This window comes from Podarcis gaigeae (assembly GCF_964106915.1).
Source record: "Podarcis gaigeae genome assembly, chromosome: 17".
Lineage (NCBI taxonomy): Eukaryota > Metazoa > Chordata > Lepidosauria > Squamata > Lacertidae > Podarcis > Podarcis gaigeae.
Genome location: NC_139694.1, coordinates 23211083 through 23226807, shown reverse-complemented (window position 1 = coordinate 23226807; position 15725 = coordinate 23211083). Strand labels below are relative to the sequence as shown.

Here is a 15725-nt window from a genome sequence, read left to right as displayed (position 1 = left end):
GAAACTGTTCTTAACTTGAGGTACCATTTTAGCTAATGGGGCCTCCTGCTGCTGCTGCCGGGCCGCCGGAGCACGATTTCTGTTCTCATCCTGAAGCAAAGTTCTTAACTCGAGGTACTATTTCTGGGTTAGCGGAGTCTGTAACCTGAAGCCTCTATAACCCGAGGTACCACTGTACAGCATACTGGGTGAGCACCTTAATTAGTAGCCTTCAGCCACTGAATTAATTTTGTCAGGTTACCCTGTCAGCCTGAGCCCCCAACTGCTATATGGGAATAATATTTTATTTATTTCCTACAGTTACACCTCGTCTTTCCTGCAAGGAACTCAAAGTGGCACAGTTTGTTTTCCTTTTCCCTTTTTATCAACCTGACAACCCTGTAAGGTAGGCTTGCCAGAGAGAAGGTGACTGTCCCAGGTCAGCCAGCGAGTTTCGTGGCTGAACGGTTGATTTATACTTTGGTCTCCTATGTGGAAAGTCATCCATTGGAACAATCAAATGCAACATTCCTTATTTTCCTAGAGTGGGCACAGGCAGGGGGACATCCAGTCAGTGTAACTTCCTGTTCCACTGGTCTGGAGCATTCTCCCCCTGCATGTGATCTGGGAGATTGGCATGGCTCTTGCTGACTCCATAAAAGAGCCAAGTCACACAGCCATTTTCTCAGTCTTACCTTCTCTCGCTTGCTTGCTGCTCTTTTGCTGCCATTTTGATCTCTTAATGTAATTTTGCTGTCTGCTGGCTCTCAGCTAGCAGCACATGAGCTCAATCTCCATGTGAGATGAACTCACAGAATGTTATGTACGGTAACTACTAAGCAAAGCCTGCCTTTCAGAGATCAAATCTTGAACTGAAATGTGAGCAAACGTCTTGTTACTCTTGTGTCTTTATTCTTTTAAGAGGGATAAAAGGGGACACCGGGAATAATCCATCTGGGCACGCCAGATTGGATTGCTTAACTAAAGAGATTCAAACGAATCTGCAAACTAGCTTCCTGCGATATTGAGGGGAATCTGCTCTGCTACACCAACCACTGGCGTGAGTGAAGGAAGGATAATGCTTAGTCAATATATCCTTTCCTACTATTCTTAACATTCCCGTATCCAGCTGTCACCAACAGCTGCATTCCAGATGTTGCCAAACTACAACTCTTGTCATCCCTGGACTTAAGCCTTGCTGGGAGCCTAACAGCATCAGGAAAGCACCAAATTGACTTCTTCACTGGAGGTAATATTGGCTTATTTTTACAGAGTTTCTGTAAATTCAATTCAGGATTATTGAAATAATGTAGAAGAAATATTTGGCGCAGTTAGGAAAAAGCAGGTCTTGCATTTGCTGAAGCATCCTATAAATATTTATACAGAATAACATGCATATGCACTGCTGCCCTCTAGTGGATTCAATGTTTGACCTACTTCAATCTTTTTCAGTAGGTTAATAATAAAATAAAATAAAATAAAATAAAATAAAATAAAATAAAATAAAATAAAATAAAATAAAATAAAATAAAATAAAATAAAATAAAATAAAATAAAATAAAATAAAATAAAATGTTCTGGACCTGGGACCCACACAGCCAGGGGAACCTCTGTCATCTGGGTCCAGTTTCAATCTATTGGTCCATATCCACCCAATTACTGGCTTCAGGAACTTCCTCCCTTGATACTGGTGGAACAGAGCTGGGCGTCAACAGCACATTGACGGCACTTCACTCCAAATCACAATGGCTGCTCCTGCAGTGACTTCGTACACAGATACGAAACAGCACGGGCAACAAGAATGATCCCTGCAGAACCCCGCAGAACAGCTCCCATGGGGTGAAGAAGCCACTCAATGCTGCTTTCTGAAACTGCTCTCGGAGATTGAGAGCGGAACCACTACAAAGCAATGCACCCAGCTCCTAAATTCTGAAAGCAGTCCAGGAGAATCAACAGGGGCACACTCCTCTGAGCTTTCTCCCAACCAAGATGAACGGACTATGGTGACCCAAGGAAGTGTTGGTCCCAAATTAGAAGCTGGACTTGCAATGGGACTAGATGACTTGATTCTTTCCAAGCACACCTGAAGCTGTCATGCCATGACCTTCCCAAACACCTTACCAAAGAAGGAGATATTAGCAACTGGCAATTGACAGATATTTCTGGGTCCAGAGATCGCCTCTTGAGGGGATGAACCACTGCCTCTTTCAAAGCTTATGGCATGACCACCCCTTTCACGGCAAGGCATGAAATCACCCCCTAGACCCACGCAGTCAATTGCCTCTTCAGCTTGCTTTTATTAGCCAAGAAGGGCAAGAGTGGAGAATATATGTAGGGGCTGGACCCCATCCATCATCTCCTCCCTGTCATCAGATTGCAGTAATTAAAACTGATTTGACAACATATTGGGCCACATGGTGGTCTGAGTAAAGGTAAAGGGACCCCTGACCATTAGTTCCAGTCGCGGACGACTCTAGGGTTGTGGCGCTCATCTCGCTTTATTGGCCGAGGGAGCCAGCGTACAGCTTCCGGGTCATGTGGTCAGCATGACTAAGCCACTTCTGGTGAACCAGAGCAGCACACGGAAATGCCGTTTACCTTCCCGCCAGAGTGGTACCTATTTATCTACTTGCACTTTGAAGTGCTTTCGAACTGCTAGGTGGGCAGGAGCAGGGACCGAGCAACAGGAGCTCACCCCATTGCGGGGATTCGAACCGCCAACCTTTTGATTGGCAAGTCCCTCTTATCAAACCCGTGTGAAGCACTGCTTCTAATGTGGAATGAATTTGAGCACTGGGTCACACTCACAATACCCAGAAAACCTGTCACAGGGGGGTTACAGCATTTTGTCTCTTAACGGTACTTAATAATACAGATCTGCTAAGTATGAAGAATACTATGATTTTTGTTGTGAGTAATATATTTTGCACCTTCTTGGGGGGGGTGTCTACAACTGGGAGTGAGCTGCTGAGTACTGTATTGGTTTTTCCCTTGAGGTTACTCCGAGTCACACTGAGTCTTACTGTCATGAATCCACCGTACAATAATAATAATAAATTATTAGTACCCCGCCCATCTGGCTGGGTTTCCCCAGCCACTCTAGGCGGCTTCCACAGAGACCAAAAATACACTAAAATGTCACACATTAAAAACTTCCCTAAACAGGGCTGCCTTCAGATGTCTTCTAAAAGTCTGGTAGTTATTGTTCTCTTTAACATCTAGTGGGAGGATGTTCCACAGGTGGGTGCCACTACTGAGAAGGCCTTCTGCCTGGTTCCCTGTAGCTTTGCTTCTCGCAATGAGGGAACTGCCAGAAGGCCCTCGGCGCTGGACCTCCAGAGTTGCCAGAATATGACATGTAACCTGCTCAGAAACGGTCCCGACGTAAAGTACTCACACTGCATTTTTATTTGTAAGACTCGTATTAATTAAGATGTCATTAATTGGGTTAGAATGTATTGATTTTGCAGACCTGGGGCATTTCATAATACTATTTATTGGTGCTAAAGCCCTACAGGGTTCACGTGAGTCATTGATGCTGTCTGCTTTCATGCTGCTTCTGATGTAGGCCCTTCAAAGGCTTAGGTGCTGGAGGTCTTTTTGCAATGCAAATAGTCTGCATTATTTATAATACACTTCTTCCTTTCTCTCTTTTTTAAAAAGGCTCTCTGGGACATGAATCAGGAGAACACAAGACCCTTTCTGCCTTTGGTCCTTTTTTTCTATTACTCATTTTTTGGGTAGAAAGGCGAGGATGAATAATGCACGATACTTAATAGATTAAAGAGTTGCATACAATAAAGCTGGTTGTTATTTCTTTTTGTAGATGCTCAACGTTTGCTGGGGACGGATAATCCCACATCCTCTCAAATTGCTGCATGCAGCTGGATTGGGGCAATGTGCAGGTCAGCATAAGACTGTCATATGTAGACACAAAATTTACACCAGCGCCATCCTTGCTTATCCTTGCTGTAAAAAAGGTAAAGTTAAAGGACCCCTGGATGGTTAAGTCTAGTCAAAGAAGACTATGGGGTGTGGCGCTCATCTCGCTTTTGGGCCGAGGGAGCCGGCATTTGTCCACAGACAGCTTTCCGGGTCATGTGGTCAGCAGGACTAAACCACTTCTGGCACAACGGAACACCGTGACAGAAACCAGAGCGCATGGAAACGCCGTTTACCTTCCCGCCACAGTGGTACCTATTTATCTAGTTGCACTGGCATGCTTTCGAACTGGTAGGTTGGCAGGAGCTGATACAGAGCAACAGGAACTTGCCCTGTCGCAGGGATTCAAACCGCTGAGCTTCTGATCGGCAAGCCCAAGAGGCTCAGTCAGTGGCGTAGCGTGGGGGGTGCAGGGGGGGCTGGCCGCACCGGGTGCAACATCTGGGGGGGGGGCGCGCTCGCAGTCGCAGCTCTCTGCCCCTACCTGGCTCACTCACTCTCTCTCACTGCAGTGCTGGCTGTGCGAATCCGATCCGAGCTGCCGGGTCGCCGCCCACTGTGGAGGGGGTGGGTACCAGGCGTGCGGTGCGGAGAGAGAGCGAGGGACTATCTGGGGGAGGGACAGTGCAGCGGCTGCCCAGTGCAGCACTGAGCGCGGGAGAGAACCACACCAGACCAGCCCAGGCAGCAGCAAGAAGAAGCTGGCAGCGGCGGCAGGTTAGGGGTTAGGGGGCGCAAATTACTTGCCTTGCCCCGGGTGCTGACAACCCACGCTACACCACTGGGCTCAGTGGTTTAGACCCACATCCAAGAATACCCACGCACTCACTAGCCAAGCCGGTGGTTGGCCTGGGATGGTTGGGGTTGGGGTGGGAGGGAAGGAAACAGAATTCTGGAAGTTCACCCCTTGCCCCCAATGTTTGAGAAACACTGCAATGGTGATTTCCTGAACTGTCCTGACAAAACTGGGATAGTTTTACGGGAAATATGAAACAGATAAATCTTCATCCCACCTCCCTTGCAACGTCCAGTAGAACACAAGTGGTAACATCACAGCACCTGGCTGTGGGTTATTTGCCAACATACCTGCCAGCTAATTCTGCAAGGCGGGGCAGAGCAAACCTTAAGAACGATGATGTCGGATAGCGTGTTGCTTTGTGTTTAACCTAGATATCAGTTGGAGGTTGGGTGGTGGCAGCTCCACACCTCCCAGTTTGAGTAGCCCCGCAGCTAAACTGAGGGAGGAGTTTATTCTATTATTGCTACCTTTATCATTATTACCTCAAGGTGGCATTTATGGTCCTCCACCTCCCCATTTTAATTATTATGTTCATTATTGTTCGTTATGTTTTCTCACAGAGTGACCCAAAGCAACTTACATCAAAAGCGATTGAGGACAACCAAGTAAGAACCTAAAAGCAGTAGTAATGGCAATACGGAAAGAAAAGATTAAAAAAAGATGTGTGTGTTGTTGTTTTTTAAAAAAACCTTTAAATTTAGAAGCCTGTTTCCTGAAATATGTTGTCTCTAAATTCAGCACAGCAAAACCATGACTATATTAGAAGCTGCACCTCCACCCTCATAGTTCAACCCGGACACTGAGGTCCATCCCGGACCTTCTGGCAGTTCCCTCACTGCGAGAATTGAGGTTACAAGGAACCAGGCAGAGGGACTTCTTGGTAGTGGCGCCCGCCCTGTGGAACGCCCTCCCATCAGATGTCAAGCAAATAAACAGCTATCTGACTTTTAGAAGATGTCTGAAGGTAGCCCTGTTTAGGGAAGTTTTTAATATTTGGTGTTTTTAATAATCTGTTGGGAACCTCCCAGAGTGGCTGGAGAAACCCAGCCAGATGGGCGGGGTATAAATAATAAAATGTTTATTATTATATTATATAGACAGTGCTTCTTTAACGGTAAACACTGGGGAAACCTCTGGGAAATTCTTTTTAGAGGGCACCTATCATACAATTGCTAGAGAATGTGGCAGGATGGGCCTCTGGCACAGCTGTTATGGCAAAGGCCTGTTTACCTCTGCAGGCTGGTGGCGTTGTCCAAGTTGCATTCTCTAAACAAACGCTTCGTAGGGAGCCTTCCAGCATGTATCCGCTGTAGCACGAGTATGTCACCACATCTCCGTACTGATAAAATGTTCCCCGAACCAAAGCATTTGCTACATGAGCCGGTGGTCCACAAGATATCTCTAAACAGACACAATAACGAAACTGTGATTTAAATGGTAAAGCACATCACGATTTGACTCTGAAAAGACTATTCAGGGAGCTTGGGGTTGGGGGGGTGGTAATTAGTCTGAATATCATATTTGACTTCAGCATTTATAGATATGCAAGGATGTCTGACTTCCACGCACATGGTTGTTTGCATATGGATTTGGTTGACAGGCTGGGGCTCCTTATACCTTCCCATATGGTCCCTCCCAGCTGCTGGCCAAATCTGAAAGGTGGTTGGGGCTGTCCACTTGTCAATCAGCTGGCGTAAGGACACATGGCACTTTGAAGCCCCAACAGCCAAGGAGATCATTGGGCCTTCAAAGCACCAGGTCCTCCCTCCATTTACATTCTCTGGGGGCGGGGTCAAGTGGGGGCCCCCAGGCACAGCACAGAGCTGTGAGGGGGTGCTTACATGGTGGTGCCTTGTTGTACCCCTTCAAAATCTTGCGCCTGGGGCCATGGCCCCCCCTTACCCGCACACTACGCCCCTGTTCCCCCATTACATTTACATAATACCCAAAATGTGAATCTCAGCTTTCGCAGGCAGAAGACTAGGCATGATTTCAAGGCATGTCCAACTCTCTCAGATTGACACCGATTGATATGACAATCAGCACTTTTACCTGAACGTGAATTAATGCAGACCGGCCTATAAAATCTCTTTGTCGACTTGGTTTTGTGTTCTAGCTTCACTGGAGAGAGGAGCTTAATGTCGAAAGCTATTCTCAATAAAAACAAAAGTCGCTTTTCATTATTATTATATTACTTACTTTCACATTTAGCTCTAGTCGGAGTCCATGCCTCATCAGAATTACAGGTTATGACAGATGGCCCTCGAAGCTGATAGCCCTCTCGGCATTTGATAAATACCTTTTGCCCGACATAAAAAGTTGTCTCCGATAGGAGGGCATTTTCTGGGATTATGAATGGCACAGGGCACGGATTTGCTGTTAACCGTAGGAAGAGAGGGGGGGAAATGCAGATAGTAAACAAACCTGACATATCCTTATTTAGTTAAATTATGCTACCACTGAAAAATAGGCTTACTTATACAGTATTTAGTCCACAACAAAAGCTGTAACCTGTTCATTTAGGCATTCTGTCCATTATTTTAAGTGTATGTGTAACAGTGTAGTACTTATCCATACATATACATTAAGAAGAAATGGATTATTTTGATTGTTGTTAGCCGCCCTGAGCCCAGCTTTGGCTGGGGAGGGCAGGATATAAATAAAATTTATTATTATTATTATTATTATTATTATTATTATTATTATTATTATTATTCTCTGCCAATGGTGGCATGGAAGTCACCAAACAGATACAGTGGTGCCCCGCAAGACGAATGCCTCACAAGACGGAAAACCCGCTAGACAAAAGGGTTTTCCATTTTGGAGGTGCTTCGCAAAACGAATTTCCTATGGGCTTGCTTTTCAAGACGAAAATGTCTTGCGAGTTCCTGCAGGGTTTTTTCCCTCCCCCCCCTTTTTCCCAAGCCGCTAAGCCGCTTAACAGCTGATTTGCTAAGCCGCTAAGCCGCTTATCAGCTGATCCGCTAAGCCGCTAATAGCGCTAATCCGCTAATCCGCTAATGGGCTTGCTTCGCAAGACGAAAAAACCGCAAGACGAAGAGACTTGCGGAACGGATTCTTTTCGTCTTGCGAGGCACCACTGTATAGCAATGAAAGCAATAAAAGTGAAAACTGTAGGAGTCAAAAACAAGTAAAGCTAGTTTCCATTATTGAGAAGTGAACATACGTTTGCACTGAGGTATAGGATGGCTCCACGTTCCTGCTTCTGTGCACTCTGCAATGGGCTCCCCTTCTAAGCTGTACCCTCTGTTGCAATAATACGCAGCCCTGCTGCCAACTGTGTTGTTTTCATAGACAGCATTCCCATTCTCAATGAATTCTGGATCTTCACATCTGGTTTCTAAACAATGAATGGTAAGTTAATTAGGACAATTGTTTCTTTGCGGTGAATTGTTTAACAAGAGAAGCATCAGAAGAGCAACAAGAGTCTATCAGGGCTCCCTAACACCCCTCCTCTGAAGATGTGGATTTCTGTGAAGACAATCTGGACCTCTCACTCGTTTGGAATAAGAGGACGGTGTATAAACAGATCGCTTGTGTCCCCATGAACAAGAAAACTAGCAGGACACTCACAAATGCAAAACACAACCCAAAAATCACCTTTGCAGGACGGAAAGGGTTTACTCCAAGTTCCATTGGCCAAGCAGGTGATGTTTTCGGGTCCAAGCAAGTGATATCCAAAATTGCATACAAAGGATATGTTGCTTCTGTAGTATGCTTTCTCTACGACTACAGGCAATGCATTTTCCACTCTTGGAGGTGGTTCACATCTTATGCCTGCAAGAGAAAAGAAGCTTGTGGTCAGTGGAGAAAGAGCTTAATCGTGAGCCTGGGTTTGAACAATATGGTAAGCAAAACCTTGGCTTGGCTTAGCATGGTGTGGAAACCCTCTCTGAGAGACCACGTGTTCTTACAGTCCCAGTAAGTCATAGTTCGTTTTTGTTATGTACTGAAGTTCTCACCCTGGGCCAGCAGGGGGATATTGTTGATAGTTCAGGTCCACATATGCAAATAAGGGATCGAAAGTGATGTTCAGTGATTGGATAGTTACAGAAAGTTGTTACAGTTACGTTGTACTGGAGCTCTATATAAGCAGGCTGGCTGAACTCTTCAGTTCTGTTCTGGCCTGTGAATAAACAAGAGCTGTTTGAAGAATCGCTGTGTCGTCTGATATGTTCACCCACAACTTAACAGTTTTACTGTGTTGTGCAAACCAGGTCATGGTCTAATGCCTAACAGCAGCAAACGGTTCTGTAGGAAAAGTGGACACAGGGAGGTTTTCCTTCCTCTTTTATAATGCTAGAACTTGGGGGAATTTTATGAATGCAGCTGAGAAGATTCAAGACAGAAAGGAGGAAGCACTTTTCTACACACCACATGGAATTTACTCCCATGGGAGGCCAGATGGCCAATGACTGGTCCAGCATGACTCATCTTACGTTCAGGTGATTCTGGGTTTTTTTAAAAAAATATTTTGGTTTCTGATATAGATTTTTTGGAACATGTGTGTTTTACCTACCGGTGGGTTTTGTTGTTTTTATTGTTGTACATTGCTCTGGGCTCCCTTTTGGAAGAAGGGCAATTCATGGCCTCAATAAACAATAAATATAACACTAGGACAAATAAAACAATAAAACTGTCTAATAACATTTTATTGGACAATAATAACAATAAGAAGTAAAATATACAATGTGACCAATGTAATAAACAGTAGGTGTAAATGAAAATAGACAGACAACAAGAATCGTATGTATAGAAGGATTTATTTGTTTATAGATATTTTATGGACAAATGTGGAGGAAGAATAACAATATAAAAAATGCATAAGGAAAATGCGAAAAACTTAGAAACGATATAAAAAAGCCAGAAGAAAGAAGGAGGGAAGTCAGCTCCTAGGAGCAAATATAAATGTAAAATGTAATGCAATATGTGTATGTACAGTATGTAATTAAAAAAAACAATAAAGATTATCTGGGGGGGGGGGTAAAGGACTAATAAAACAATTCTGGGGGAAAACGAAGACACCCATTCTTTCCTCTCCCTTGTTACATGACCACCAACATGGCTTTGCCTGTGGCAACTACAGGAAGGAGAAGGCTTTGTGTTTCTACTGAAATTTACCTAATGTGGAGAACTTTTGTCAACTGACACTGATATTTACTTACTCACACACGTAGGGGCTGAGGGGCTCCACTTCTTGTTAACATGGCAAATCCTTCGAGCTGGCCCCTGTAGTTCAAATCCCTGATCGCAATTGTAGAGAACTTCATCTCCAAGCACAAAATCTTTGCCAATAATGGATCCATTATCTATTGGTTCAGGGGGCCCACAGGATATCTCTGAATGAAAACACACAGGTGATCTTTTCAGTAAAGCGTTCAACTTCCAAAATGTTTGGAAACCAAGGCGTGGCTTCCAATTGGCTGCAGGAACCTGTGGAACCTGCGGAAGCCGCATCGGACGTTCGGGTTCCAAAGAACGTTTGCAAACCGGAACACTCACTTCTAGATTTGTGGTGTTCAGGAGCCAAAACTTTCGACTTGCAAGGTGTTTGGGATCCAAGGTGTTTTGGATCCAAGGTACGACTGCACTTAGCTTTGTTTAATTTGCTGGTATGGATGAGTTTGCAGATGTTTAATTACTAGGAAAATGTTGGGGGGGGAGCATCTCATAATCTCTGCAAAGGACCCAAACAGACTCCGCTGAGCTACACAACATATTCCAGTATTGCACCTTGGGGTGGGGGGGAAGCCATGTTCAAATTAAGCCTGACATATAATAAAATTAATGCACCGCTTACTTCTGCAGACTGGTGTTGCTCCACTCCAGAGTTTATCCGCTCCACAAATACGCTCTGCATCACCCTATCGGGTAAAATAATAATTCAGAAAAGAGCACAAAATATCCTATTCTCACAGGAAATCTGATATTGGACAGAGGAATCTTAGACCAGCAGATCTTTAGGCAAGGAGCACCAGCTAATTCTAGCAGATTCTCCTCCGCAACTGAAGCCCCGTGTAAGAAAGCCCACCCAGAGGGGCCCAACCTCTGGAGCTGAGAGGAGGAGGAGGAGGGATAAAACTAATTGTACAAGCTATCTCCTGCATGCACTACCACTGGGCACAACCCAAGGAATAACGGAAGTAGAAAAGCATTATCGAAGAAATATGAAAGCGTTCTCTCATAAGTCTGTGGGGGAGAGCTGGGTTGGCAACTTGAATAAAATATTTGAGGGGATGGGGTCCCACACAACCAATCAATGGGGACTGAAGAGGAGTGGTACCCCAGACAAAGCTCAATGAAGATTAAGCAATGGTCATGAAATGTCAAGTACGGGAGTTCCCCATTTCCCTTCTGGTGGCTCACCGATAAGAATTAACGAGCATTTGGTAGATTTATAGTCTTTTTATTACAGCATTCTGTTACAAGCACAAACAGGCAACCCCCTGCAAGGATATGAGTTACCTACTGTGGCGTTTGCCTTCCTAGGTGTGTGACATCATACTGGGTTCATAGGGAAAGGGTTAACTAATTGTAAAATGACTAACCAATGGGAACCCAGGGGGCAGAGTTAACTGTGTATAAGATTTAAGCACAGAGTTTTTTTGGGGGGGGAGAGAGTTAGAGTTAGGGTGGTTGAGAAGACAGTCTGGAGTTAGAAGAGACAGATAAGATAAGTCTGTGGGTTGGGCTAGTCTGGGGTGAGACTGTGAGATAATTTGTTAAGAGGAGTCAGTCAAACAGTTGAGATAGTCAGTCAGAAGGTATTAGGAAGGTATAGGCCGGTTAAAAAAAACCTAAAGTTAAGGTACTGACAGGAATATTATCGGAGAAACATAAACTTGCTAAAGTTTGTAAAATAAACTTGTTTTTTTGGTTCACTTTTAACAACTGTTCGGGCTCAGTGTTTTACCAGAGAGTAACGCGTTGGTGGCAGCGGGGAAGTGAGCACAGTGGTGGCCCAGGGACCAATAGACCGTTAAACGTCCAGGGACCCTGTGTGATCACCACACCTACTCTGACTCCTCCCCACTTCTGCAGCACGAAGCGCTCCAATGGGAAGTCCCCCCCCCGTGTCTTCTTTGTTCTCTGACACGCGGACCTCCAATTTCAGGGGGAGGGGGTTCTCCCCCACTTTTGATTGCTGTATCGCCCAGCTGCTCCATCTGTTCTGGTTGCATAGCTACTATCTCATAGCTGGGTAGCTCCTCTCTCAACTGAGCAGCTTCTGTGTCTGCCTGTCTCCCTGCTTCTGGAAATGCTGGAAGCAAAGGGGTGTGTGTGTGAATATTCCCCCTCCTCTTCTGTTAGGAGCTGCTTTTCCTGCGACTGCATTCCCCAATCTTCTGATCCAGACCAGCCTCTGACATGGAATGCCAAGTGAGTATTGTGAGGTGGAGGAGGAAAAGGAAATGGAGTATCTGGGGAGGTTATTTTGGCTGGCTAAAGTCACGAACGGGAACACTTTGCACAGCCACATTTTGTTGCAGGTCCCACTTGCGTCATTAAAACTGATCTAATTTTTAAAAATCGCTTTCTCTCGTTTTCCTTCCTGATACTACTGTGTTCATCTTTGGCCACTGAGTTCCACTGCGTTTTACCATTTTAATGTTATTGTGAAATATTTGGGAATTTGCTTACACAAGGGCAGCATACAAACATTTTAAATAATAATAAAAACAAATACTCTCCCCTCCCAAGGTATTGTGTTATTACAGGGGTCAGCAAACCTTTTCAGCGGGGGCCGGTCCACTGTCCCTCAGACCTTGTGGGGGGCCAGACTATATTTTCTTTTGGGGGGGGGGAATGAACGAATTCCTATGCCCCACAAATAACCCAGAGATGCATTTTAAATAAAAGCACACATTCTGCTTATGTAAAAACACCAGGCAGGCCCCACAAATCACCCAGAGATTCATTTTAAAGTAAAGGCCTCATTCCACTCATGTAAAAACACGCTGATTCCCGGAGCGTCCGCAGGCCGGATTTAGAAGGCAATTGGCTGGATCCAGCCTCTGGGACTTAGTTTGCCTACCCATGTGTTATTATTATGAACAACAAATATACAGGCTGAAAAATTTTTGCCCAGCCTTCTTCCTGGTGTGCTACTTTCCTACTTTCAGGTTTGTTTTCTTTTCGTACAGCAAGAGAGTCAAAAATACGATTTGCTGCCTGCAATTTGAAGTGCTACAGCTCTCTCATCTCTGAACTACTAGTTTATTTGCTCCTCATTGTAGATCTGGTGATCCAGATCCAGCTACAGTTCCTGTCTTAACAGATGCAGACCTACAACTAAAGCTTCACAAGCAATCATCCCAACTTGGATCCAGTTTCTGGTGTACCAGTTTGAAAGGTGCATTGGACGTATAGTTTTGTGACTTAATTCTTTTGAGAATGGCTTTGCCAATTCCTGTGGTTTAATGAGTGGCAAATAAGATGCACATCATAAGCGATGCAGCACACCTGTATTTTATTCTCAAGTGCAAATGATGGTTGTAAGAAGCTTTTCCCAATAAAAGGACACGTTGATTTTAATTTAGCATGCCATCTACTGGGCAACATGCTAACCAATAGAATGAAGAAAAGATTGAATGGACTTACTTCCAACTCATAACCAGAACTGCATTGATAAAGAACCATGTCTTTGTAACTGTATCTGTTGCCAATCATTATTCCATGTTCTGGAGCCTCAGGCTTTCCACAGGAAACAGGAGCACAGATCTCGCTTGAAAATAATGGCATCCAGTTACCGTTATTCTAAAAAGAGGGGGGAAAGTATCTCCATGGCTTGCTAAGCAACACAGAAGCAACAAATTTCTTTTTTCTTTTCACAAGATATATAAAGTGCAAACAGCCTAGCAACAAATAACTTTGATATGCAGAGTTTAAGAAATGACTGGACTGAAGAATTGAGACGTTCACTATTACCTAGACCAAGGTTTCCCAAACTTGGGTCTCTAGCTGTTTTTGGACTACAACTCCCATCATCCCTAGCTAACAGGACCAGCGGTCAGGGATGATGGGCTTTTTAGAATGGTGTCAGCGGTATGGCATGTCCTGCGTTTTTCTGGATTGCAACTTGCACTTTTTGGAATTGAGAAAAGTCATAAGCAAAAGTTCTGACGATTAGCAGAAAGGTGTTTATTCACGCAGAAAGCATTATTTGGATCAAGAAATGTTGAGCAGACATTATTTAGCAGCATGAATTTCTTCCAAATTGCTAAATAGCATTTTTTATTCTAAATATTCCAAATTTTGTAGACATAAACTGTTCCATGACAAATTACAACGATGCAACTATTGCTTGCTAATCAATCCGTTTAACGGTTTCCAGGAACAATATAAATTGAAATGTATCTAGAAAAACAAAAGGATAAAACTCCACTACCTAATAGGAGCAGGTCCACGCTTCTCTAAGGAGGATAATTTGACACAATTCTCATATGTCAAGTTTTATTGAGGTGGCATGGAATGTCTGGCCTTTCAAATAACAGAATTAACTTCCTCTAAATTTAAAACTAAGGGTGCAATCCTAATATACACACTTCCCTAATAGACACAAGTCCCATTCATTGCACTGGGAATTACTTCCGAGTAGGCATGCATAGGATTGAGCTGCCAGTCTGGAATGGTGCGGTTATAAAAAGGTTACGAGGGAGGATTATTTTCAGATCAATATTTTTTAAAACAGCGATGCAGTTCAGTTTTCATTTAGCAGAATAAAAGCATGGTGTATTACCATAACATTATTAGTATTTTTTTGCTCTTCAGGAATGACTTCAGTAGGCACAGATATATGACTATTAAGACAAGGATTAAAACAGAGCAAAAGTGAGATAAACCTTTACCTGGCATGTGGAAGTGTTTGCTCCATTCAGAATATAGCCTTCTTGGCATGATAAGGTAATGCTCTGGTTCACAGTGAACTCATCACCAGAAATAATTACATTGGTTATATTTGTTGGCAGGGAGCATTTTCTGGGGCAACAGGAAATACTATTAGGGGACCAGTGCCCATCTTCCTGACAGGTACAGGTATCCATTTCTGTCTCCATCACATAACCCTCCAGACATCTGCAACATGTAAGTCACACTGGGGTCACCAGCAATAGGTACATATTGCATGCTCTGAGCTGCTGAAGTAAATCCTAAGGTACATATGATAGCTGTCGGTGATAAAATAAGACGTCTTACACAAGATTTGAAGATAAAGATTTACTTATTAGGTTGGCAACAGTTGAACAACAAATATTATTCGCATACCTATTAATGAACACAATGCATTTCACTCCCTTGAGCCCAAGAGAGGGTTTATTCCTTTTTGTTTTCAAAGCTCCTTCATAGCAGTGCACAAGTTATTAATCCATAGATTGCCCACATTCACAAACTTCTCCAGACAGTACCTGCATGAAGCTACCTTCTTAAATACCGTATTTTTCGCCCCATAGGGCGCACCGGCCCATAGGACGCACCTAATTTTTTTGGGGGGGGGGGGGAAATAAAGGGGGAAAAATATTTTCCCTACAAGCACAGGGGCTGGGGCGGGGGATGCCGGAGCTTCCCCCAACCCCTGCCCCCAGAACAGGCTGCTATCCGCAAGCCTAGGGAGCCCGACGGGAAGTCGCGCCGGTCTCCCCAGGCTTGCGGATATCTGTCCCCCAAGCTTGTGGGGCTGGCAGCCTCCAAACCAGGTCAGGGAACAGCAGGATGGCGGCACTGCGCCTCCTCGCTGTCCCCCGAGCTTGTGGGGCTGGCGCTTGCTTTTCCCCACCGCCAGGCTCCAACCCCGGTCGGGGAATAGCGGGATGACGGCGCTCTGCCTCCCCGCTGTCCCCCGAGCTTGTGGGGCTGCCCGATATCTGCCCGAAGCCCGGGGCGCTCCGGAGCGTGCCCCGTGCTTCGGGCTGCAGGCTGCCTCCCGCAAGACTTGCGAGCCGGCCAGGAACTCCTGCCGGGCTTGCAAGGCTTGGGGATAGCTTCCTGA

General features: G+C 44.7%; 1 protein-coding gene across 1 annotated transcript in view; it reads right to left on the bottom strand.

Moving 5' to 3' along the window:
* Nucleotides 1–15725, bottom strand: part of SVEP1 (sushi, von Willebrand factor type A, EGF and pentraxin domain containing 1) — a 129208-nt gene that overhangs the window by 15903 nt on the left and 97580 nt on the right. Inside the window, 8 exon segments of the mRNA XM_083720053.1 lie at nt 5951–6121; nt 6920–7096; nt 7908–8081; nt 8342–8518; nt 9907–10080; nt 10542–10605; nt 13343–13498; nt 14590–14815. Of these exon segments, the coding sequence (XP_083576179.1) occupies nt 5951–6121; nt 6920–7096; nt 7908–8081; nt 8342–8518; nt 9907–10080; nt 10542–10605; nt 13343–13498; nt 14590–14815 (1319 nt within the window).